Source organism: Ursus maritimus, unplaced genomic scaffold (genome assembly GCF_017311325.1).
Source record: "Ursus maritimus isolate PB19 unplaced genomic scaffold, ASM1731132v1 scaffold_21, whole genome shotgun sequence".
NCBI classification, from domain to species: Eukaryota; Metazoa; Chordata; class Mammalia; order Carnivora; family Ursidae; genus Ursus; species Ursus maritimus.
The window spans coordinates 50,794,213-50,819,895 of NW_024424564.1; the positions used below are offsets into that span (position 1 = coordinate 50,794,213).

General features: G+C 49.2%; 1 protein-coding gene and 1 long non-coding RNA gene across 2 annotated transcripts in view; both read right to left on the reverse strand.

Annotated features, from left to right (window-relative positions):
- ARFGAP3 (ADP ribosylation factor GTPase activating protein 3) overlaps positions 1-12,308 on the reverse strand; it is a 48,545-nt gene extending 36,237 nt beyond the window's left edge. The window contains exons 1-2 of the mRNA XM_040637659.1: positions 12,154-12,308; positions 6,254-6,372 (exon numbers count right to left, since the gene is read on the reverse strand). Of these exons, the coding sequence (XP_040493593.1) occupies positions 6,254-6,372; positions 12,154-12,222 (188 nt within the window). The 5' untranslated portion in view covers positions 12,223-12,308. The remainder of the gene's footprint in view (positions 1-6,253; positions 6,373-12,153) is intronic.
- A 3,429-nt stretch (positions 12,309-15,737) lies between these two features.
- LOC103674052 lies at positions 15,738-25,336 on the reverse strand. The gene is made up of 4 exons (XR_571539.2): positions 24,483-25,336; positions 21,817-21,988; positions 17,826-17,977; positions 15,738-16,212 (listed from the first exon to the last, which is right to left on the reverse strand). It is a non-coding gene; the product is annotated as an uncharacterized LOC103674052 (long non-coding RNA).
- Between the last annotated feature and the right edge of the window lie 347 nt (positions 25,337-25,683).

Below are 25,683 nucleotides of genomic sequence, written 5' to 3' on the forward strand. Positions count from 1 at the left end.
GGGGGGGGGGGGGGAGGCGGCCGCCCGCTCCTCCCCACGCCTGACCACAGACAGGCCAGGCCAGCAGGACCTTGCGCTGCACGGACTCCAGCCAGCTTCTCTTCTAGGGTGCAGGGACACAACAAGCTTCCCAGGGCCGCTGGAACCACTGACTCCTGACCTTGCATCCTCAGGGGCTTCGGATCTAAAAATTGGTAACGCGTCTCTGCTCCAAATAGATGTACTGTTCCGAATTTTTCAGATCAGCTATCCATTTGTCCAGTGTGACCCCTAACGGGAGCCTCCGGGATGCTCACAGCCTTATCACTGGGTGGAAGGGACCTACTCAATGTCACCACCATCAGGGAGGGGAGAAAACTCAGGATTTAGTGCTCTTAAAGGGAAAACTTAAGTGTCTTCTTCCCTATCACACCTTAGCCCTGCTTATCTGTAATCTGAGACCAGATCAGGACAAGGGAAAGGCAATAACTGTATTTCTCAACAATGAAAGTTCACTGAGTGATTACTGTAAATGAAGATACGACAGTACGACGATGTTAGAAGTCTTTATATCAAATCCATAGGTATGAGCAAAAAGCCAAGCTGTCCCATATTCAACAACAGCTTGTCCTACACTAACTGTAAGGACCGTGGACATTTTTAATGGGTACAGGTGGAGTACCCTGTACAAAACAGGAAGGTAGAAAGAAGCTTCAGATTCACTAGAGTCCTCCTTTCATGCTACCCTTCCACATACTAATTTCTACACCGCTCTGTACTGCTTCACCTTTGTAAATGTTAGAATGTTGTTTTGAAGCCAACAGCTACCTTAAGATTAATAATAATACATACTATTATCACCCATCCATATGACAAACCCACTTCACGGTGATGCATAAAAAGGACAATCTAATCCACCCTTTATACGCAACAGATTTCCCAAAGGCAAGAATAAAATCTTGTAGAGCTTGAGGACCAAGCAACGTGACTGAATCATATATCCTGTTCTGAAATCTTTTTTCTGATAGATCTGGCTCAGTCCCATTTTCAGGGCTCTCCCTCAGTCCCAGTCGGATGCCAGCCCCACCCCACTCTGTCACAGGGTGGCAGTTACCAGCACGGCCTCTGGAGACCGACTGAGAGAGATTTAGAACAAATCTCACCTCTGCCATGACTCGCTGTGTGACTTTGGAGAACTTACTGAACCTCTCTGTGCCTGCCTTCCTCATGGGCAAAGCAGTGATCATTATACTATGATCTATTTCATTCTTGTAGGAATCAAATAAGCTAATATCTAGAAAGTGCCTGGCTCATGGTAAATCCCATATGGTTAAAATTCTCCTCATCACGGGGCGCCTGGGCGGCTCAGTCATTAAGCTTCTGCCTTCGGCTCAGGGTGTGATCCCGGAGTCCCAGGATCCAGCCCCACATCAGGCTCCTCTGCTGGGAGCCTGCTTCTTCCTCTCCCACTCCCCCTGCTTGTGTTCCCTCTCTCGCTGGCTGTCTCTTTCTCTCTGTCAAATAAATAAATAAAATCTTAAAAAAAAAAAAAAAATTCTCCTCGTCACCATCACCATGACCACGTTAGCCCTGTCACTCTGCGTCAGGGGCAGCAAGCTCCAGAGGACGGGGATGGCCCCTATTTTCCTGCCCCACTCCTACCACAGGCATGTAACAGGTACCTGAATTTGTGCTGCCTTCATTATGTTGTAAAACTGGGGCTGCAAGTCCTCGGATTTGCTATGCAGCCTGACAACTTCTGGTCTTAAACGACCTTTAAAAAAAATAAAGCCAAATATTTCTCTATTACTCAATATTTCTCAAATATTACTCCTTAGAAATGAGGATTAAAACTAACTGCTCCTGACCTGGCCTGCCAGGGATTCTCTCGCATTACACTGGAATTTCAGAATAAAAGGTTTTGATGCCAATGGATTGTGACAATAGTCAATCTTAAGAGGAAACTTCACTGCTCCTGAGTGCCCGACATGAGGAGGTGACTTACTTTAGGTTATTTCTTACCTGTAATTTAGATTAAGACGTGTGAAAGGTAATAGTCTGTGACAATGCTAAGAAAAAAGTAAAGCAGAGGAAGAAAGAACAGTTGAAGAATTAGTGTCCCTTTGACAAAGTCGCTCCAGTTAGCCAACTAGGTAAATGAGAACGGGTTTCCACGGCCTCTACAACCCTTACGAGTCAAGATAGGACCTGCTTAAAACTGCATGAATTAGGGGCGCCTGGCTGGCTCAGAGTCATTAAGCATCTGCCTTCGGCTCAGGTCATGATCCCAGGATCCTGGGATCGAGCCCTGCATCGGGCTCCCTGCTCAGCGGGAAGCCTGCTTCTCTCTCTCCCTCTGCTTGTGTTCCCTCTCTCTCGCTGTGTCTCTCTCTGTCAAATAAAAATCTTAAAAAAAAAAAAAAAAACCTGCATGAATTAGGGGCGCCTCGGTGGCTCAGTCAGTTAAGCATCTGCCTTTGGCTCAGGTCATGATCCCAGGGCCCTGGGATGGAGCCCCACATCAGACTCCCTGCTCTCTCTCTACCTCTCCCCCTCTCGTGCTCACTTGCGCTCTCTTTCTCAAATAAATAAACAGTATTAAAAAAACTCTGCACGAATTAGCTTCACTGGTGGCTGCCAAACTCAGTATTTTTTTGTTAAGTAGAACATTTAAATAGATTTTAGAAATCAGAAGGAATCTCACCAAATAAACATGACGAAGTTATCATGTAATGAAACATTTTAAATGGAATTTTATCCATTTACCACAATTAATCCAGACATTTCCTTGCAGACAAGCCCGGGAACAGCTTCCAGGCAGCCAGCTGTTTGTAACTGGCCTGAGTGCTTAATAGGACGCCATGCCTTCCTACGCTCACACCACAAAACGGTTCTCCCCTCACATCCACTGGGCAGGCACCCAGACGACTCGGCCCTTCCCTCAAGGGAAGGAAACGGAAACATGGAGAGGGAAGGAGCACAGGCAGAGGCGGTCCGGGATGGTGACGGGAGCGCCCTCTCTCCTAACGCCCCCTCGGCACTGCCAGGCCAATGTCTGGGGGACCCGCTGCGCCCAGGGCCCAGCCTGCCTGCATTCGCCCTTCAACGCCTCAGCAGTTAAGGACAGGCTCCGGCCTGGCAGGCAAGACCCTCCACAAGGTCAGCCGAATCTTTGCCCTTGGAATCCTTCATCACCTCATTTTCCTATGCATATAAAAATTAGCCACATTTCCCTCTTTCCAGCCTCTATACCTTTCCTTAAAGTCTGAGTGCTGACCTCCTTTTCCCTGCCTTGTTTCCATTATCAAAATCTCACCAAAACTTTGAGGCTGATTGCAAGTGTCACTTCCTCCTTTCAACTTGGACTCATCTTCCTCAGAAGTAGATGTGGTCCTGCTTCCATGTCCTGGATGGCACCTGACAGTCTGTCCTCTTGTTCATGCTGTTTGTAAGCCTGCCCCTGCCCCCTCAGCCCACTGCGGGGAGGACGAGATTCCATTCATCCCTCATAAACTCATGAAATACTTAACAGTGAACTTGAGGAGAAACAGAGCTGCAGGGAGGGGAGCACGGCCAGGCCCAGCTGCCCCAGGAGCTAAGGCGCAGAGGTCAAGCCCCAAGAGGCGCTGGGCTGGGGCCAGGCCGGTTACACCCACTCTGCTCCAAGTGGCGGCTGGCCGTTGCCGTGGCCCTTGTTGGTTGGCAAAGGCAACAGTACATCAATTTTTTCCTTTGTACAACTGTTGACCCGAAATTCTACTTTCAAAGAAAAAAAACCCAAATCTCCATTTAAATAAACATTCCACTCAAGCCAAACTGTGCATCTGTTCATGCCTGGGGAGCACCACGCTGAGCGTGGGGGCGTGTGCGGGTGTGTATGTGTGTGTCTGGCAGCAGGGGAGAGAAGAGGAGAAAGGGATTCAAGAGGAAGGACTTCTTACTTTATGAACTTTGGAACTGCTTGGATTTTTTTCCCCATTGAGCTAGTGTTTGTAATTGTTTGAACAATAAAAAATGCCTAAAGAGCAAATCTCCACCTCTTAAAAACAAAAACCCTACCCTTATCATCCTTGACTTACTCTTGCCCAACTCCCAGACAGCTGTCCTCCAGTTATACGGGATTTTTTAAACAACTGTTTCTGAATCATTTATAAACACTGTGATTCATAGTTACATTTATCTGACGTTTTAAAGGCTAGTCATTAAACCTGCGGCGGCCCAAGGAGACTCTGCTGTCTAGCCTCATTAGGCTTCCGGTCAGTCCTTCCCGCACCCGGGAACACGTCAGATTTCCTGGAGTGGTTTAAACTGGAGGTGTGCTTTGGTGGTGAGGTGGAGGGAGGCCCAGATCGTAATGGGCGGCACTCGGCAGAGAGGAAGGGGGAAGAACAAAGAAAGACAGCCAATTATGTATTGTCTTATGTCCACTAGTGACAACCGCTCGGGGACTGGACGGGGGTGGGGGGAGTATATTAAAAAGAAACTTGCCGTAGCAAGTAAATACCTCAACATTAAAAAAAAGAGACAAGAACAGGGTAGTATATTCAAAATATTCTGGGACCAGTATCTCTAAGAAAAAAGAAAAGACAAGAAATGGATAGATACTCTGAAACCAGGAAGAACGCACAAAAGAACTCCCTTTTCTAATTAATTACTATGGAGTTATATAGCTATAAATATTTAGCCCCTCATGCCTCCAGGAACTGATTTCTGAAAAAAGAACTCATGAAAGTACAACAGGAAAGGTCTTTTTTAAGGGGCGCCTGTGTGGCGCAGTCGTTGGGCGTCTGCCTTCGGCTCAGGGCATGATCCCGGCGTTCTGGGATCGAGCCCCACATCGGGCTCCTCCGCTATGGGCCTGCTTCTTCCTCTCCCACTCCCCTGCTTGTGTTCCCTCTCTTGCTGGCTGTCTCTATCTCTGTCTAATAAATAAATAAATAAATAAATCTTTAAAAAAAAAAAAAGGAAAGGTTTTTTTAAGTTAACATATTAAAAAAGAAAATTAAGCTATTATTTGTACCATATAGTTTTTATGTCATCATATAAAATATCTCATCACAAATTATAATTGATTTTACCCTATAGGAACTAATGCTTTCTTTTAAAGATTTTATTTACTTATTTGACAGAGAGTGAGTGAGAGAGAGAGCACAAGCAGGGGGAGCGGCAGAGGGAGCAGCAGGCTCCCCACTGAGCGGGGGGTGGGGGGCTCAATCACAGGACTCTGGGATCATGACCTGAGCCGAAGGCAGACGCTTAACCGACTGAGCCACCCGGGTGGCCCGGAACTAATGCTTTTCATAGTAATCACATTGTCTCAGTATTCCTTAGGCCATAATATACAATAAAACCGCTCACTACAATCCCAAATAGCCTGCCTGCCTCCTTGGTTCCTTCCCTGGAAAAAGAAGTGGCAAGGGAACAGGTGAACTGGTTGGAGGGGGTCAGCGATAACGGAGATCTGAGCCAGGGCTGCTCAGCGGTGCCCTGCAGAACGTGTCCTGGCCAGGGCCCATGGGGGACGAACTGCAGGCTTTGCTTCCAAGTCCTGAGCCTCCCTAGGGATCCTTCTGCTATTTCAATTTATTGTACTTCACACAAGGGCACTTCAGCCCCCTCACTGGACTGCAGGGCTGTGCCCCATGGAGTACACAACAAAGGCCCATCGAGGCTACTACCAGACTGAGTAGAAGATACATTCTCTCCAGGACGAGCCAATGCAGCCCAGGTCTGCAGATAAATACAGACAGACTTTCTTTTTACAAGAATGAACTTGTCACTAAAATTCATACAAAAATCACTCACTCGGGCTTTGTGAGATCAGTGACCCTGGGAGCCAGGGCTGCAGGACTGTACTGGACGTACACCCACGTTACAATGAGGGCTTCTCGCCCTCTGCATCAGCTCTGCTCCTGATGGGGCGTGTGCCGGACCCACACACCCCGATCCTTCTCTATCACGAATGTGTCATAGTAAGATTCCTGAGCTGCCGGTTATTACAAGGTGATGAAAGGAGAAGAATGTCTTGAATCCTCCATTCTGACTCCATCGTCAGCACCGCGGCCCCAGGTCCCTGACACAGAGCTCTACAGAACAGTAACTAAGAGGAAAGAATTCATTTCCCCTGTTCACCTAATTAGGAAGACTTAAATCCCTAAAACTCACAGCCAGCCTCTCATCTACTTCATGTCAAAGCAAACATGAAGGAAAAAGGGGGGAGGAGCTGTGTAACCAAAGGATCCCTCCCACCCACGACGAGAGAAGACTCACTTACCGAATAAAACTCAAGTGAACGCCCAGTGACCGGTGTGACCCTGAACAGTCAATGCAAAGAAACACCCCGTAGGTTACACTCGCCCAGCTGGGATTCTTGGCACCACAATCAAAACATACCTGAAAGAAAATTTCAAAATTCGGTTATTAATTAATTCATATTAGCCAAACGAGCCCTCTTACAGGATATAATACAGGGTTTACCTTGAAAGTGGCCTCACCTTTCCACTTTTTTTTTTTTTTTAAAGATTTTATTTATTTATTTGACGGAGATAGAGACAGCCAGCGAGAGAGGGAACACAAGCAGGGGGAGTGGGAGAGGAAGAAGCAGGCTAATAGCAGAGGAGCCTGATGTGGGGCTCGATCCCATAACGCCGGGATCACGCCCTGAGCGGAAGGCAGACGTTTAACCGCTGTGCCACCCAGGCGCCCCTCACCTTTCCACTTTTAAACTGGTTATTACAAAATATCTCACCTACAGGCACCTGGATGACTCGGTTGGTTAAGCGTCTGACTTTGGCTCAGGTCATGATCCCAGGGTCCTGGGATCCAGCCCCGCATTGGGTTCCCTGCTCCACAGGGAGCCTGCTTGTCCCTCTCCCTCTGACCCTCCTCCCTGGCTCGTGCTCTCTCTCTCTCTCAAATAAAAAAAATCTTTTTAAAAAAATCTCACCTAGAATTTTTTAAATCTCAACTTTCAATTTTTTTATTATCATATTATGTATAATTTTATCATATTAATTAAGCATCAACAGGGCTTCTACCAGGCATGCGCACCCTAGCCAGGACGTCCCCCTGCTGGGAACGCTCAAGGCCTTGTGGCCCTCCAGACGGTGGCTCTGCACCAGAGGCAGCACTCATGCATACTCCTGTCCCCAGCCAGACGAGACGGCAGGTGCGGGAACCCCCCTCACTGGGCAGGGTGGTCTGTGACCAATAATAAGACAGAAGTACCGGTAGGTCATTTCTGAGATTAAGTTACCAAAGACATTGTGGCGTCCTTTCTGCCTCTTGCTATCTCTCTCCCTTGGATCACTGGCTCTGGGGGAAGTGAGCCACCGTTCTGGAGCACTCGAGAGCAGCCCAGCAGAGAGCCACAAGTGTGAGGAACTGAGGCCACGAGTCCAACAGCCAGTGAGGAGCGGAGGCCGGCTGAGCTCCACATGAGTGAGCTTCTGAGCGGGAGCCCCAGGCTTCAGAGACGGCAGCCCCAGCTGAAAGCTTGGTGGCAACCTCATGAGACCCAGGGCCTTCCTCCCTCAACACTGACTGAAGTCACACGTTCCTCATCTGACAGCACCTGGCAACAGGGGCACAAAACGACTTTAAAATATACAGAGTTTGTCACGGAAATCAGTATTTATAATTAATTAAAGTCAGAACAACAGAATAGCAAAAATTCCACTAGTAAGAGAACACTTCATTTTTTTTCCCAGAAAAAGAGCCCTATATTTTATTTTATTTTAAGATTTTATTTATTTATTTGACAGAGATAGAGACAGCCAGCGAGAGAGGGAACACAAGCAGGGGGAGTGGGAGAGGAAGAAGCAGGCTCCTAGCGGAGGAGCCTGATGTGGGGCTCGATCCCATAACGCCGGGATCACGCCCCGAGCCAAAGGCAGACGCTTAACCGCTGTGCCACCCAGGCGCCCCAAGAGCCCTATATTTTAGATACACTTTAAAGACAGAGCCACCGATGTGAAGGTTCTTCCAACTCCAGTCATCAAGAAAGATCTGGCTTCCGGCCTTTTGAGGGGGACACCAAAGTGAAAATATGAGCAGACCGTCCAAAGCCCCTCACCATGACGGGCTCACATTAAGCATGCACGAACAGTGGGGCTGGAGAGACAACGGACACAGAAGGTGCCAGTCCATTCACTTTGGTGTTATCGATTGCTGGCTGTATGCCAGACATTATGGCAGGCACTGAGCTATCCAGAAATATCTAGCCTCACAGATCCCACAGACACTTGCCGAGTCCCTACCCCCTGCCAGGCCGTGTGCGGGCCTTATGCATGTAGGGTAAGGAATCCCCTTCCATGGGACGCCACACGGTGTGACCAACTCTGCCCATGGTGCTGTCCCTCAGCAAGAGGCCGTCTGAACCCCCCGCTCACTCAACTAAGAGTTGTGCACTTACTACCAAGGAAGTATCCGGGACGCACAAAGCAGACATACAAAGATAGCTCAGGAAAGGTCATCCCACACGGAGCCCACGTGTAGAGCCCACAGTTTAGCAGGAAAGACAATTAGTTGTAAGTTGAAAGCTGGAAGCAAGGACAGGATACAGAAAGTTTTCCCAAAAAAAAGAGGTCCAAGAGGCAACTGAAATCGCAAGAATAGAATCTTCAATGGCAGTAAGTGACAAAAGCATATGTAGGAAGTGGCCCTGTGGAGGGAGGTGTCGACAGAGATGGTGCAGAGCCTAGAACAGGTAAGACTGAGACTCACTCCTGAGGTGGTCTGGCGCAAGGCTGAGAAGAGAGCAGAGAGCCTTCTAACCATGCCGGCCTCAGCACCCTCCTGACCCCCCAGCCAGGATGAGGAATTGCCAGAATGTCGCTCCAGGGGGCCGGGGGCCCTCCTGTGCACCTGAGCTGAGCACGGAGCCCGCACCAAGTACTCGCTACGCGCAAATACAGGCTGGTGGGATAGTTCCGAGGGGTGGTGGAGATCGGGAACTGTGGGGCCTGAGTTCAGGAGGTGCTAAGAAACCCAAGTCTGGCTCTCACGAATGCCGGAGCAGGAGGCTGTGCTCTAAGAGTGGGGACTGCACTGTTTCGATAGGCAACCCCAAACCTAAGTTGAGATATGGTTTTCTAAGCAGAGGATCGCTTCCTATGGTGATGAAAAATAATGCCTTTGGGGCGCGTGGGTGGCTCAGTTGGACTGTTGATTTTGGCTCAGGTCATGGTCTCAGGGTTGTGAGATCAAGCCCCATGGTGGGCTCCACACTGCTTAAGATTCTCTCTCTCCCTTTCCCGGTTTGTTTTGCCTAAGGATGAGACCAAGTACTAGAGAAACAACAGCTAATGCTGAGTGTTTATTCCGTGTCAGGCATTGCTGCGGACCAACCGAACCACTGTAATGTCCCTATAAGGAGGTACTATTACTGCCCGCATGGAGGCCAGCTTCTGGGCATGTGTGTGACCTGTGCGGCTGCCCACGGCCCCACACTTAGAAAAGCCCATGGTTGCTTAATGCTCCGCTGTCTCCTCTTGACATTCTCAACACTTTTTAAACAAGGGCCCTGCATTTTCATCTCATACATTTTGTACTCTCTGCAAATTATGTAGTGCAGTTTTCATCCCCGTTTTAGAGAAAACTGAGGACTTAGGAAGTCAAGCATCACCGCGGAGGAGCGGTATCTCGGGGACTAGACCCTAGGACGTGCGCCCCACTCAAGCTCACTCTTCACCCCTCACCACATTGCCTCTCATACGGCTTGGCTGGCCGGGCTGGCCGTTATCTGTCTTCCGCCCGCTAGACTGACAGCTCCCAGAAGGCAGGAGCCGGTCTCCCTCTCCATCGGTGGGCCCCACCGCTCTGCACAGCGCCCAGCGCACTGCAGGGGCTCGACAGATACTTGCTGACAGTAACTCACGCAATAAAACTAAGGAACACAGAGACGAGGAAGGATTTCTCAAACCAGAACACTGACCCTTCTGGGTTAAAACCTTGATCCAGAGTAAATATTCATCACCCAAGAGATAAAGAAGCCAGATAACATAGTCTAAAAGTAAACCCAGTTGTTTCTCTTGAAGTACCTCCCCTCTCTGTGTATCTTACAGCTCTCTTTTACAGCCCCTTGGGAAGAATGCTTCCTGTTCCCGAAACTCTTCCATATTATTAAAACTAGTTTTCATCTTTGCTTAGGTAACAATCCTAATTGCTTACTAACAATCCAATGAAAACTCTTAAGAAATGTAGCAGAGGACTGCGAACATTACCGGAAAATTAGTTTTTGCCCCGTGCTTTTATTAATCTTATTACAGAATATAAAATTTTCTACAGGTGTGTTGTTCATCAGAAAGACTGTAAAAAAAATGCCTGACGCTATTAAAGATTAGCACCTGCAGGTACTGCTCTAAGTGCTTCTCTTGGATTTTCTCATTTAATCCTCCCAATAACACCCTGAGTTAGATCCTGCTCAGGCCTCCACTTCCAGAGGAGGAAAGAAGGTACAAAGTGGTCGAGTAACCTGCCCAAGGCAACACAGTCACCAGCAAGCCCACACAAATCCCTCAAAAGTGTCATAAAGACAAAGACTTCTTATTTTATTTTTTTTATAAAGCATTTGGTGGTTGCACGGCCACTTTTTTTTGTTGTTGTTGTTAAAGATTTTATTTATTTATTTGACAGAGATAGAGACAGCCAGCGAGAGAGGGAACACAAGCCGGGGGAGTGGGAGAGGAAGAAGCAGGCTCCTAGCAGAGGAGCCTGATGTGGGGCTCGATCCCACAACGCCGGGATCACGCCCTGAGCCAAAGGCAGACGCCCTACCGCTGTGCCACCCAGGCGCCCCGAGACTTCTTATTTTAAAGAGGGCACCTTCCCTCTGGTGAATTCAAAGAGAACACACACTGGTTCTGAGATAGAGCAGACAAAAAATATAACTTTTACGCTGCTAACTGCAGATCCTAATTTTGTCTAGTTATACAGCAACCACTCCCTATAAGCAGGTTATCTCAACTTGAAAATCAAGAAAACAGCAAAGAAAATAGCACTAAAGAATTCTTGAAGCCCTTCTCCTCCTGACTTTCCTACACTCATCAGACAACACCTCCAATAAACTTTTTCCTTTCTCACTCCTTGTCTTTAAAAATATGGGCTCCCTCCACCGAGACCTAAAGACATCTAATATAAAACTCAGGATCTTTCCATGCCATGATGTCATAGTTCATGACCATGATCATTAACAGCTGTTCACTTTGGAGGTGACGGTGGGGACCAGACAAACTGTTGTCGCAGGAGGGGAGGGGAGAGTCCACGCTGACACACTGACAGCCCTTTGTACTCTCCAGGTTCCAGCCTGACCTGCAATCCTCGGTGGAGGGTGTCACTTTAGCCCGATGTGTCATCACATCTCCAGCCAGTTGCGAAAAGTTGTAAAAGTCGCAGAGGAGAAAACCACCTCTGAGATTAAAAAAAAAAAAAAAAAAAAGGAAAAGGAAAACCCCAATCTCCAAAGAGACCCAACGGGAAGACAGAGAAAGGGTAGGTGGTGGGCCTTCTTAGCAAGAGAAAAGAGCTCGAAGCCGTTGCAGAAACCACTAAGTCGCTTTATCAGACAGGGAAACTGAGGCTGCCATCAAAGGGCACAGTGGACCAACCAGGCTCCAACAGGCACCGCAGAGGAACTTCAGAGGTCAGCTCCACCGTGCGGAGGGGGCCAGTCGAGCTTTCCCAAGCGCCCAGCGCTGCCAGCTGGAGTTTCTGGGCCGGTGCGTGCTTCCCAGCTGGGTCACAGGTGGCCTGCGGTGTCCACCCCGCTCACAGGAGCCCCCGTGTGTGCTCCCCAGTCTTCTCTGGGGGGTCCCCGAGCTCGCCCCCAGCTCTCTCAGGAACTCACGGGGTCCACTCCGCCACCCCCAAAAGAGCCCCCGTGTGTGCTCCCCCGCCGGTGTCAGGAACCATAAGTGTATGCCCCCGGCCCCCGGGACCCCCAGGTGCCTGCCCTGCCCGGGACCCCGGTGTGCGCCCCCTACCCTCTCCTTGCTGAGGCTGGGGGCGGCGCGCGGCCGGGACCCAGGCGAGGCCCAGGCGCCGCGGCCGCAAGTGCGACGTGTCACAGGCCGGGCCGGCTCCTCCTCCCGCGGCCGCGGCCACTGCCGCAGCGGGGGCCGCCCGCGGGTTCGGCACGGATGCCCAGCCAGCCTGTACACGCCCGGAGGCCATTACCTTGTTGGTGGGCACCGAACGGAGGCGCTTGAAGATGGTCAGGATGTCCTGCTTGCTGGGGTCCCCCATGGTCACCAGAGAAACGAGGCGCTGCCGGCCCGGCCAACCGGGAAGGGCCGAACAGGAGCGGTTGCCGCCTCCCGGAGATAGACGGCGGACGAGGGGGCGGGGCTGCGCGTGACGGCCAGGCCCCGCCCCTCCAGGCCCCGCCCTGCCCACAACCCGAGCTCACGCGCCGCTCTCTTCTCGCGGCCCTCGCTCAGGGGCACCGCTGGCTCCGCCTGCTCGAGTCCCGCCCCGGCGCTGCCGGCGCATGCGCGGAAGCCTCGCGCACCTTGCGGCGGCGCGTTTTCGATAGGGGCTGTGCAGGGGTGAGGCTGGGGCCGTTTAGTGTCGGCTCCTGAGAGCTGGGCCTGGGACCCGCCACCTCTTGGGCTGGTCGATCGCCACTTCGACCGACGGACTGCTTGCTTGGCCGAGGTCTTCTCACCTCGTCCTCGTGCCTCGTGCGGGCGCAGAACCAGCCCCTCCAGGTGGAGGAAGAAACATAAGGGGAAGGACCTACCCGCCACCTCTGGACGCCCGATTTTCACTAGTCACCTTTTTTTTTTTTTTTTTTTTTTTGCTTTAAGCCCAAGCCAAATCCTGGGTGGGAAGTTTTCATCACCCGAAAATTCGTTTTCTGAAAGTACCTGTTTGGGTATCAGGTCAGCGAGAGAGAACAGTTTTCTTGAAGCTCAGTCCGAGCTGGTGAAAAGCAGCGGGACTTTTCCCAGCGCCCCGGGCTGCGGCCCACCCTGTGGCTGACATGACAGAAGGGTTCAGACGCGTGGAGAAGGGTGCCTCTTTTACTGTCATGGGTGGAGAGCCGCTGGAAAAATGTCTCCTGAGGTTCGGTGGTGCAGTGCAAGGAAGACAGGTTTACCTTGGCTTTAAACCCATTCAGCCAGCTCCTTCCTAGCTCTGTGACCTTAGTCAAGTCATTTATCTTCTCCAAAACCTGCCACACTGATCTATGCAAGGGGGCTAGATATAAAGAATCAGTGCCAAGCATGTGGGAGCCCCTTCCCAGGGGAGCCCCGGAAAAACCTTTGGCACTGCCTTTCTGCTTTTAGAAGCTGGGAATGCTCTTTCAACCAGTCTGGTTAGATACCCTCAGGGGAAGTTGGAAGTTCGCAAGGATGTGGACTCAGATAAACCCAGCGTTGGAACTTTTCCGGGGAAGGGAAATGTATTGCACAACAGAACAGTAAGTTAGTTTTGCAGATAGCAGTAACTTAAAGCTCTTCCTTCTATCAAGTCAAAGCATATACTCTTGCACTCTGTGTCCCGTAATACTGATGCAGGCTGACCTGCCTGAGGACCCAGAGGGAGAGCCACAGGACCAGCCAAGAGGGTCCTTGGTTTTGTGCAGGACAGAAATCAAATGCAAACTGAGAGGAAGTGAGAGCAAAGTTTATTAAGTAGTGTTTAAGTGATAGAGCATAGGAGACAGAGTGTCTGGGAGATTCAGAAAGGAAAGAAGAGAGTCGTTCGCTCGGGGTTGGGGTTTTTATTGAGGATGGTGGTCTGATGTACCTGTCTTAAGCATCCCAGAACCGGTCAATCAAAACAGGGACACGTGTTCAGGTGTCCTCCGTAAGTCAATTATGCCCTGGAGTCAGGGATCTTGACATCAAGGTATCTGGAGTCGGGGGTCTTGGAAAGCCTACATGATGACCTCTCCCTGTCACTCCTTGGATGATGTTATCTACTGTGCTGGAAGACTCCAAAGAAATCATTAACTCCTTGGCCATTACAAAGAGGACAGACATTAAGGCATGCATAACGCGGGGGTGATGAGGGAGCAGAACGGTGGCTGAGACAGCATAAGCTGACACCCTGAACCTCCCCCACTCCCGGGTGGGACAGGAGTGACATTCTTCCAGGAATCTCCCAACTATCTTAATGTTAATGTCTTGCTAGAGGGAAAAACCACCTTGACAGTGGCAAGGTCTCTGGTATCTTGTAGGTCGTCTTTAGCTATGAAAGTTCTTTTGAAACCTTTCTTCCTTACCTCCCCCAGCCCCACAGTATATAATCAGCCACCCTTCACAACCCCGGGGCAGCAGCTCTTTCTGCCCATGGGTCTTACGCTCCTGCTTTAATGAAATCATCTTTTTGCACTAAACAGGTCTCAAGGATTCTTGGCCGTCAGCTCCAGACCTCAGCAACGTTCCAAAACATCACAAGGAGAAGGAAAAAAGTGCAGTGAAGTACAGTGTCTATGGGAGGAAAAATGCCATTTGTAGGCCCATCACTGGCTCATCTCTCGTCTTCGTAAGTGTTCTTCATACAACTTCATACCACCTAATACAATGTGCAATACTGTATTTCCTCCCTTGAGTTGAACATATGTTGAGATCAGATCTGTTTCGTCTACCTCTGTCCCCAGCACCCAGAACAAGCAGTATAGATGTGTGGAATACGCCCAGAATATAGAAAGCTACAAAGAGCGTCACTCCCCACATGGTAACAGACTGGAGAGTCTCCAAAAACATAGCTTTCCTTAAGCCTATCGGATGGAAAGGTTGCAAACCAGCCAAGTAAACCGAATTCCAAAGAGAAACGAGCCTCCCCAAAGACAGATGGAACGCAAGAGCACCCTCACCTTTGGTAAAGCACAGGAGAAAGGTGGCCACCAGCACCTGGGCAAGAGGAAAGTTAAAGTGTGAAATGAATTCGTAAAGGCCAAGCGTGGGCTGGCTGTCAGTTTGAAATAGCTTGAGGCCTCGGAGAGTTTACGTTCATTCACAAGCTCTTTTCCATGAACCTCTATCAGAAATCTTTCATAAGATGGAGGCAAAGAGAGAAACCCCTTGGGGAGTAGGGTACCCAACTGTCGGGCGAGGGGCACCTCCCCCCACATCCCTTCTGGAAAACAAAAGCAGCAATGCACACTCCCTCAGAGTCCAGGGAAAGACCCCTTGCTGCCAGCGGGGGAGTAGAAGCAAAACCCTGTAATACCAAATCTGAAAGAGAATGAGAGTTCCTCTCACCCTCAGAAGAGGGCAGGCAAAACTTCATTGCTACGGATTTAGGAATAACAGAATAGAGAGGGAACCAGCCATGAGGCAGGTCCCCGTTGCTGTGCAGTCCTCGCTATTTCTTTTATGAAGACATCCTGGTGTGCCTGTGGCCAAGTGCAACAGCGTTTAGTCTATTTAGTTCATTCAGTGAAACAGGAACTTGCTGAAAGCCAGATGTCACTCTCAGGAAAAGCTAGACTTGCCTGGATAGTCATATGATGAACCACAAAGTGCGAATAGGCACAGATCTTGTCCCTTGTCCCTGGAGGACACCAGGGAACTTTCGTTAATGGTGAAGAGAAGACCTGCGAATGAATGCTCTGTGTTCCATTTCTGTAGGGGTCAGGTACATTTGAGAATGAGCATTATCTGATTTCCACAAACCCCCGCATGCCGCAGCACCCTCGATTTGACGACTGGGGAGAAGACGAGGCACAGACAGGTTGGCTTGTGAAAGAGTGCAGGTGCAGGGGACGATGGCCATGAGTGATCGCCCCCAGTGATCGCCCCAACCGCTGCAACCTCGCGTATTTATTGGCAACAATCAAAGGCAATCACAATCACAACCGACCAAGGGAGTGATCCGTATGACATTCTGGGAGGGTCACGGGATGGTCGTACAGCACGGGGAAGGGCAGGGCATCAGGTGATGTAGCATTTAGCAAGTGGGGCCTATTCTTAAACATGTTTCTAGGGGCCCCGCGGGCCGTCGTCAAGCCAAGGGCAATCAGATTTCAGTAGTGTTCTGCCCCAGAACAGCTGGGCATTTCCAACTGGCGGGCAGGCCGGGCCTTCCCGACTGCTTGACCCTTGGCTTGACAATGAAGCCCGCAAGGTCACCAGAAACATGTCTTTCCTATTATATCCCTAACATAAGTCTTCGGCCAGTGGCTGCTGCATCTCCCCCTTTTTCTTTTTGCAGAAGCAGGTAGGGACTCGGCCACTTCGTGCTCCATCACACGTCGGAAGGCTCTTCTTTGGCATCTGAGGACTAAGCATATTACAAACAGAGATAAGTAATAGCAGAGCTTCTAGGCGGCTACTACCGTTATTGTTAAACCACTGGAAAAAATTTGAGGGGGACAGTGTCCCATCAATATTTTCTACCAAGCTTAAGCCTGGTACATTTTGTAAATCGGCGTGAGTAATGCCTTCAATAGTATCTTATAGTTGTTTAATATCAAGAGTTAAATTGTTACCATAATGGTTAGATAGATGCCTTCGAACTTTCTCCCAAGGAATCTCAGTTGCATTGTAACGAAAAGGAGTAACACAAAATGTGACATTCCAGTCACAAGGAAGGCGCACGTGCAATTTAATATTTTGAATTTCATCTCCCAGATATGTCATGGCATATTCTAGATCTGAGCGCCGTTCACTCACTTTTTGATCAATAATAATTTGTTGACTCCATGCCCTACTGGCGTTATGGTGCCAATCTTGCACAAATCTTGTCGTCTGTACTGTCTGATGCAATGCTCTTCCTGCCACCGCAGCTGTGGCAGTGATGGCAATAATGCCGAAAATGGTCATAATAAGTAGTCCTATAAACCTTTTTGTGCGGTGGGCCCACTTCTGTAGGACCGTCAGCAAGGCACGCATGTCCGGAGAACTCTCCCATGGATGGGGGTGTTCGACGGGTATCCCTATTCCAACTCGCCTTCGTGCTAACAAGATGGTTGATTGGTCAGTATTTATGCTACGATTTAGGCAGGTATGTAACCTGCAATTTGTGCAAAAAAGCTCTTTTTGGAGCATATCCAATTTAAGAGATCCTACTACGAACACATATGGATCTCTCACACAAGCTTGAATATAGTCTTTATCAACCGTCAAAGCTTAAAGTATAGTTTCCATCTTTAAGATAGGTCCCATTCCAGATCTTAATAGGGGACTTTGCCGCAGCAAGTTTTCCATAAATGTTTTTGTCTTTTGCGGTAGTCCATAAAAGGAGAGGGGGCGGCTAATCGTCCCCATGCCATATTATAGGAAGATCAGATATAGTATAAAGAGTGGTATGATTAAGTACATGCCATCGTAAAGCTCGATGATGAGAGCATTGTCTCCCAGTGTAATTAGAGTCTGCGAACCCCTTAGGGGACCAGTCCCACACTATTCCATAGGAATCATTAATTAATATACTGGGATGATTTGCTCTACATTCTTCCCAGTTGGGCTGAATCCCTTCATCTGACCACACTCTGGCCATTTTCCACTTAGGTATTGGTGGGATTTCAATGTTTTCTTCAGTAAAATTGTAGGCAAAGCCCACAGTAGGTGTCAAATAAAATTGCATCCCGGAGGAATTAATGTCTCCAGGAAAGGTCATCAGCCATCCTTGGTTTAATGGTCTTAAGCAATTTTCATAACGGCCAATACATATAGGTCTTGTATTAAAGCCCAAGGGGTATTAATTTCTTGTCCTTCTTTAGGGAAAATCAGGAGTCTAGGGTCTGCTATCCCTGGGATCCATTTAGATCCATTAATGTATACAGGGACAGTATCATCATCCCCTTCAATTGGCCGGATAAGAGGGGGATCGGGTACATAAGCCCAATAAGTAGCATTGGTGGCTGATGCCGTGTGACAAAGTGGGATACTCACGGCTACCGTCAATAAGGCCATCACAGTAACAGCCATATTGCTAGGGGTAGAGGGCTGCTGTCCACTACGCAGCACTTCTGCTCTCTGGGTCGGCTTCTTGATCTGACCCCAGGTGGGTATCTTCGCCGTCTTGGCGTGGCTAGCAACGTAGACTGTATAAAGAATCCGAAAGTAAGTTAGGGGATTGGAGACATCCTGAAAGAGTAATCACAGCCAGTAATTCAGACCTCTGAGCAGACAGATGAGGGGTTTCAATTTTTTTAATTTGAGGCCCATAGTAACAGGCTTTTCCTCTTGCGGCTCCGTCTGTGAGAAGGGTCAAAGCATTAGGTGAAGGCGAAGAGGCTGTGACTTTGGGTAAATAAAGGAAGTTCGTTTAAGACAGACAATAAAGGAATGGAACGATAGTGGGAAGATAAATTTCCCACAAACTGACTAAGCGCAATTTGCCAGGACAGGTTATTCTGCAGAGCAGTTTCGATCTGTGCCTTAGTAAAGGGAAGAACGATTGTCGAGGATCCAAGCCAGTTAATTGTTGAGCGCGTCTCCGTCCCATCTGTAAGACAGCTCCAATATGATCCAAGTAAGCCGTTAGTGCTCTTGTAGTATGGTTTGGTAAGAACAGCCATTCCACAAGGGCCTCATGTTGAATTAAGAGACCAGTAGGCGAATGGGGTGTATGGGAAGTAAGTAACGTTAAAGGCACATTCGGTACAACGCTTTGAGTTTGCATCTTATGAATTTGTTCTTCCACAAATCGCAGCTCTGAAATGGCTGCTTCATTGAGGGTACGAGTCCGGATCACCTTTCAATAATTCAAAGAGATTTTGCAACGCATAGGTAGGGACTCCTATCTTGGGTCTAATCCAATTAATGTCTCCCAATAATTTTTGCACGTCATTTCAAGTCTTAATGGCAATTTGCTGAATTTGTACCTTCTGGGTACGTATTGTGGTACGATGCATTATATAATTATATAACCTAAGTAAGAGTAAGGGGTGGAAGTCTGGATTTTTTCCGGAGCAATGACAAGTTTGTCAAGATCAAATTGATATTTGAGAGAACAGAAAACAGTGGCTAACTCTTCTTCCGTTTTTGCTGCACATAAAATGTCATCCATATAATGGATTAAGTAAGCTTGTGGATATTGGACCCGAATTGGTTCAAGAATCCGGGCCACATAACTTTGGCATATGGTAGGACTATTAAGCATTCCCTGGGGGAGCACCTTCCACTGAAAGCGCCTGGAAGGTTCTGTGAAATTAACACTAGGGATAGTGAAAGCAAAGCGGGGACAATCTTGTTGTGCAAGTGGAATTGTATAGAAGCAGTCCTGTAAATCAACAATAGGAAGAGGCCAATGAAGAGGTACCATATTGGGGGAAGAAGTCCTGGCTGGAGCGGTCCCATAGGTTGAATTGCTGCATTAACTGCTCTTAAATCAAGTAAACGCCATTTTCCAGATTTCTTTTTGATCACGAAAACTGGCGAATTCCAAGGACTAAAGGATTCCTCTATGTGTCCTTTTTGAAGCTGCTCTTGAACCAAACTTTGCAGAGCCTCAAATTTTTCTGTTTAATGGCCACTGCTCGATCCAAATGGGGCATTCGTCCCTCCACGTTAGTGGGATTGGCTCTGGAGGACCCACTGGAAGCCGAGCAGTGGCCCCTACGAAAAAGGCGGATTGGCATCCGTCTCTTTGGTAGGAGGTGGTATCATTATGTACGCTTCCCACTGTGGGAGTAGATCTCAACCCCGTAGATTAAGGGGAACGTCTATCATATATGGCTGGATAGACCCTTTTTGTCCCTCAGGCCCCTCACGTGGGAGAATATGAAGACTTTGGTTTACATTTTCTGCTTGTCCTAAACCTGAAATTGTTATTGCTGCGGGGCCCTGAGGCCATTTCTTAGGCCAGTTATCAGTTCCAATAATGGACACATCTGCTCCAGTATCAGTAAATCCCTGAAAGGACTTTCCCTGTATCTTTATATAGCAGGTTGGTTTTTCTTTGAAAATTTTCTCACATACACTCCTGACTGACCAGTACTTCCAAAGCCTGCGTCACCACGCGTTTGATTTTTGAATTTTCCTTTAATATATGGCAGCAATAGTAACTGCGCTATTCGGTCTCCCTTTAAGAATTTATATGGGGTATTGGAAGACATTAGAACCATGATTTCTCCAGTACAATCTGAGTCAATGACTCCTGTAAGGACGAACACACCTTCTTTGGTCGAACTAGATCTTCCTAAGATTAGTCCTACTGTATAGTCTGGCAAAGGGCCAAAACAGCCTGCAGCAACCTTCTGAGGAGTCTGATTTGGGAGCAATAAAAAACCTTCTTTACACGGGAGATCAAGCCCAGCGCTCCCTGGCCTGGCATGTAACAATCTAAAATTGTCCGAGATGGAGGTTGTGGGGTGCCCCCTTTTGGTTCGGGGCTGAGGGCTTGCCCCGTAACCCGTTTCCCTGTAGAGCGGTACCACCTTGGTGAACTTTAGAGCGGCACTGACTGGCCCAATGATTCCCCTTTTTGCATCGGGGACAGAGACCAGGGAAATTATTTCTTTTTCCCATCTTTCTGTTCTAAAGACGGCATTGGGCGCGAGTATGCCTGCTCCTTCCACAGCTGAAGCATTGTCCCTTGAAACTATTTGTTGTTAAGGCTGCCATGGCCTGAGCCAGCAAGTCGGCTTTGTAGGTCTCGGTGCCTACACCTTGATGTGATCAGTGAGCGTGCCTTTTCCTTTAAAGGGAGCGGTAACTTTCTTACAATCCGCATTTGCATTTTCATAGGCCAGCAATTGTAATAAAGAGTCGGCAGCTTCCACAGTATTGGTCTTCTAATAGCTTCCTGTGATCTTCCTATGAATTCAGTATGAGGCCCCGAGCACCCTGAATCATCTTTTGAAAGGAGGCATTAGCAGTAGCTTGAGACTCAATCTTTCCCAAGCACGTAAGCAACATCTGCGAAGCTGTTCTATAGCTTGGTTGGTCATCTGCACCTGTTCCTGCACTTGACCCCAAGGTCCCATCCCCATCAACTGTTCTAGAGAGACACGGATATTATGAGCTCGATTATAATTTGCAGCCGTTTCTGCATGATCTTGCCACCACGTACGAAATTGTAAGAATTCCCCTGGGGAAAGAACAGCCTTCGCTAACGCAGACCAGGCCGTAGGAATCAATCGGTTGCCTTCTGCAATGCCCTGAATAAGGCCCATAGTGAAGGGCGAACTAGTACCATAGTTTTGTACTGCCTGTTTTAACTCTTTGAGAACTTTAAAGGGAAATGGTTCGTGCGTGGCTTCATATATTCCTTCCAGGTGGTTGGGATCTACCCCGGGAGGCAAACGTTCCCTTATAGTTACTGGGAACGCCAATGGTAGAGCATCTAAATCTCCTTGTTGTTTGGCCAGGAGCAAGCCTTTTTGAACCGCAGAAAGCTGCGACTGATACGGCTCCCTGTATGATGGAGCCGTTGCCTGTTTTTGAGAGAGGAAACCACTGTTCCTCTTTGGAAGCAAAGGTGGTGGTGGAAAGCCGTCCACTCCTATGGGAGGAGGAGGAGGGGGAACAGGTTTTACTTTTCCTCCTTCCGGGACAGCGCGTTCAGGTCCTGTGGAGGACTCATCTTTGGCATTAGGACTCTCGAGTTCAGTATCACTCTGAGTCGGGAGTTTGAAGTGGTTCCGAGACAGAACGAATCAGACCACGTAGGCCAAATAGTGATGGAACAGCCTTTCCCCGAGCACGGTGCTGCTTGAGCTCATGCCCTACCTTTTCCCATGCTTGCAGATCTAAGGTCCCCAGAGTGGGACACCATGAACAGTATTCTTCTATGACTTTTAGTAAGTCCAGAAGCTTGCCTTCGCTAACCTTAACTCCTCCCGCCCTTAGGAGTTGCTTCAAAAGACAGACGTAGTAAGTGCGATAATTTTCTGTGCTCTGACAATTTCCCATACCCTGCTAAAGTTCCCCAACTCACCAGCGGGAAATGTCCACGGCCTTGGTTCTTTACCCACTGGGGCTCCTTCTCCGCTGTAGATTCAGATCCTTGTTCCAGGTCCCTGCTCAGGTCCCTGCTCAGGTCCCTGCTCGTGGTCCCCGTTCTGGCACCACTTGCCGCCACACGTCAGCAGCGCCGCAGCCGCAGCACCCTTGATTCGAGGATTGGGGAGAAGGACGAGGCACAGACAGGTTAGCTTGCGAAAGAGAGCGGGGGGTACGGGTGCAGGGGACGATGGCCACGAGTGATCGCCCCCAGTGAGCACCCCGAACCGCTGCAACCTCGCGTATTTATTGGCAAAAATCAATGGCAATTACAATCACAATCGATCAAGGGAGTGATCCGTATGACATTCTAGTGAATAGTAGTGCATCACGGGGAGGGTCACAGGATGGTGGTACAGCACGGGGAAGGGCAGGGGAGCAGGTGATGTAGCATTTAGCAAGTGGGGCCTATTCTTAAACATGTTTCTAGGGGCCCCTTGGGCCGTCGTCAAGCCAAGGGCAATCAGATTTCAGCAGTGTTCTGCCCCAAAACAGCTGGGCGTTTCCAACTGGCGGGCAGGCCGGGCGTTTCCGGTTGCTGGGCGAGCCGGGCCTTCCCGACCGCTTGACCCTTGGCTTGACAGTGAAGCCCACAAGGTCACCAGAAACATGTCTTTCCTATTACATCCCTAACATAAGTCTTCGGCCAGTGGCTGTTGCACCCACACTGCCCGGGCAGTGCACACCTGGAAATTCACAAGTGCCCCATTTTAAAAGGTAAAATATTTAAATAATGATATTTTCTTGTTACTGAGTTGATGTTATTGATTTGTTTAAAAAATTAAGCTGATGCCATTACTTCCTTTAATGGGATAAAGGATTTGGTGTAATCATTGCTCATTGCTGTCATATTTGCAATATTAAAATATTAGCAAAAATAATTGCAAATGAGACGAAAACTTAGACAAAAAGCTGTATCTGAATGTTCCTAACAAATGCATTTGCAGTCGTCAAAAACTGCTAACAACCCAAATAGCCTTCAACTGGGTTAGCAAACGTGGTGGATTCTTCCAGGGAGACTACCTACAGCAAGAAGGAGCAAGCTAGGGGTGCGTGAAACCGCAAGGATGAATTTCAGATTAATTATGTGAAGCAAAGGAAGGGAAGACAACGGCTGCATACTGTATGACTCCATTCATAGGACGTTCTGGAAAAAGCAAAACTATGGAAACAAAACAGATCAGCAGTTTCCCAGGGTTGAGGATATAAGGAAAGGTTGAATTACAGAGGAGCCGGGACGAATTTGGGCAGCGACGGGACAGTTCTATTTCTCGATTGTGGTGGTGGTTATACGACTATGCGTTTGTCAAAACGTGACTGGACACTAAATAGGGTGCATTTTACTGTATGTAAATTATACCTAAAAAATGAAAAAAAAAAGAAAAGAAATGGAAAACAAAGCAAATGCTCGGCGATATGGGACTTAGGGCCCTCGGGCTGTCACGCAGCCATTAAACGTTCTGTCTTTAAGTTAAGCGTACTTAGGGACATGAGAAAATGCTCGTGAAATGTTAAGAGAAGGAAGCAGGGTGCCAAACTACATTTACAGTACGAGCCCAGTTTCGTAAAACACGCACGTCGATGACAGCCACAACAGAATACGTGCCCTACGCACGTGTACGTACGAAAAAAAGACTAGAAGAAATACGCCGGAATATCAGCAGTGTTGCTCTGGCCATCGGGACCATGGGTGACTGTTTTTCGGAAAACTTTTGCTTAGTTTCCAAATTTCCATCTCAACCTTTGTTCCCTTTACAATTAAGCGAAAATCATCAACATTGTTATTGGAAAATGCTGCCGAGGGGCAGGAGCGGCCAGGCTGTCTTGACCCGGAGGTGGCCGATGAGCCGCACACAGTGGCCTGCAGTCAGTTTTGCCTTGCTGACTGAATGTCGTGGGGCTCAGGGCTGTTTGTCTTGTCACCTCCCCACGGGACACAAATCTATAAAATGGATTTCATTTTATCTCTTCGTTTCGCTCCAGGAGCGCCGGAGAGGGAAGGCCTGGGGCTAGAGGTGAAGGGCGGGTCCCCGCACCAAGGAGCTTGCTGTTCGGTGGGAGGGACAGGCGTGCGGGGCCGTGATGGCGCGGTCGGGCCAGTGCTGTGTGAGCTGCTGGGAGCCCGGAGGAGGGCCTTTCGGGACCGGCGGCTCCCTAGTGGGGACCTCCAGCCCTTGCAGGTATCACTGAACGAGCGCCGTGGGCGGCAGGCGTCGTCGCCCTCGCAGTCCAACAGCACAGCCTAGTGGGCAAGGCTTGTACTGCACCACCCGCGTCTGAACGCTCGCCCGGCGGTGTGGCGGCTGTCGCACCTTGGGCAAGTTACCTAACCTCTCTGTGCCTCAACCTCCTTGCCTGTAAAACTAGGAATGATAACATTTACCTAGTTCATGGGGCCGCTGTGAGAATCCAGTAAGCTGATAAACGTTGAAGGGCTTAGAACAGGGTCTGGCACAGACTGGAATACAAAAGTGAACCTCTCTTATTCCCATTTTATCAACGAGCAAACCAAGGCTTAGAGAGATTGAGTAGTTCAGTCAGGCCCACACAGCTAATTAAGGTCACACAGTTGGCGTCCAGTCTGAGTGCAGGGAATATTACCTTATGGCCCGTGCTTTTAACCATCGACTTCATTTTCATGCCTCTGTAAGACTGTTGAGTGTCAGAGAAGAAAAACATCTGTCCGAGTCCGGTGTGGAAACCCCAGCCTCCGTGCATACAGGTTCATACGTGGATGAACACATGGCTTGGAGAAGGCTTTCGTGCCGGGTGACTGGTTGGGGAGGATTTGGAGTCTCCATCTGAGGTCGGCTTGAGCCGGAGTGGCATTCGGGGTTAGACTACCATCATGAAAGAAAAGGTAGGAACCACTTCCGCCTTTTCCAGATGAGGAAACCGAGGGTCAGGGAGAGAGAGGGGCTTATCTGAGGACGGGCAGCTCATCAGTGAGCATCTGACCCCGGGCGCCTATCTGACCCCGGGGGACACCTCTCCCTCTGCCACCGGGCTGCCACTTCACCTTCCCTGCCCCTTGCATGGGAATCGTAGGAATAGCAGGGATGGGATGTCACATTGGCCTGTGTGCCTTGCTCCCTGGGCTCTCTTTGGACATACTTTCCCCGCCTCTTTGGGCTGGACCGTGGGCGATCAGTCTCGGGGTCCCCAGGACCCACCCAGAGCTGGGTTAGGAGTACCTGCTGGTTATATGAGCAAGCCAAGGAACACATGGAAGTGCTGGTACTTTGTGGCTCATGCTTGCTATTTGGACCAGTGGTTCTCAAAGTGTGGTCCTGGGTCAGCATCACCTGGGGCTTCTTAGATATGCAAACTCTGGACCTCATCCCCAACCTCGTGATTCGGAAACTCTAGAATGTGGTCCAGCAAGCTAGGTTGTAACAAGTCCTCCAGGAGTACGATAGCACCTGCTTTTTGGAGTTAGGCACTGGAGTTGAAACCCCAGCTCTGCCCCTAACTCCACCTCTCTGATTTGTTTCCTCATTTGCAAAATGGTGTTCATACATAATGAGGGTTATACAACCCTTTGCCAAGAAAGGTGCTCAGCCCTGGACCCGGCATGTGGCGGGCAAGGCTGCTTGGAAACAGTGGGCTGAGAAACTGCCCGTCCCCTGACAATGCCGGGGTCAGCCTGGCTCCTCTAACTCCGTGCTTGGCAGCGGCCCCACCTGGTACAGGATGACCTTGAACCTCAGCAAGAGGCCTGCCACACACGGCTTGGCCCGGGTCTGTCCTCCCCGGGGCAGTGCAGCGCCTCTATCCCAGCGCCAGGGCTCTCTGCCGGTGG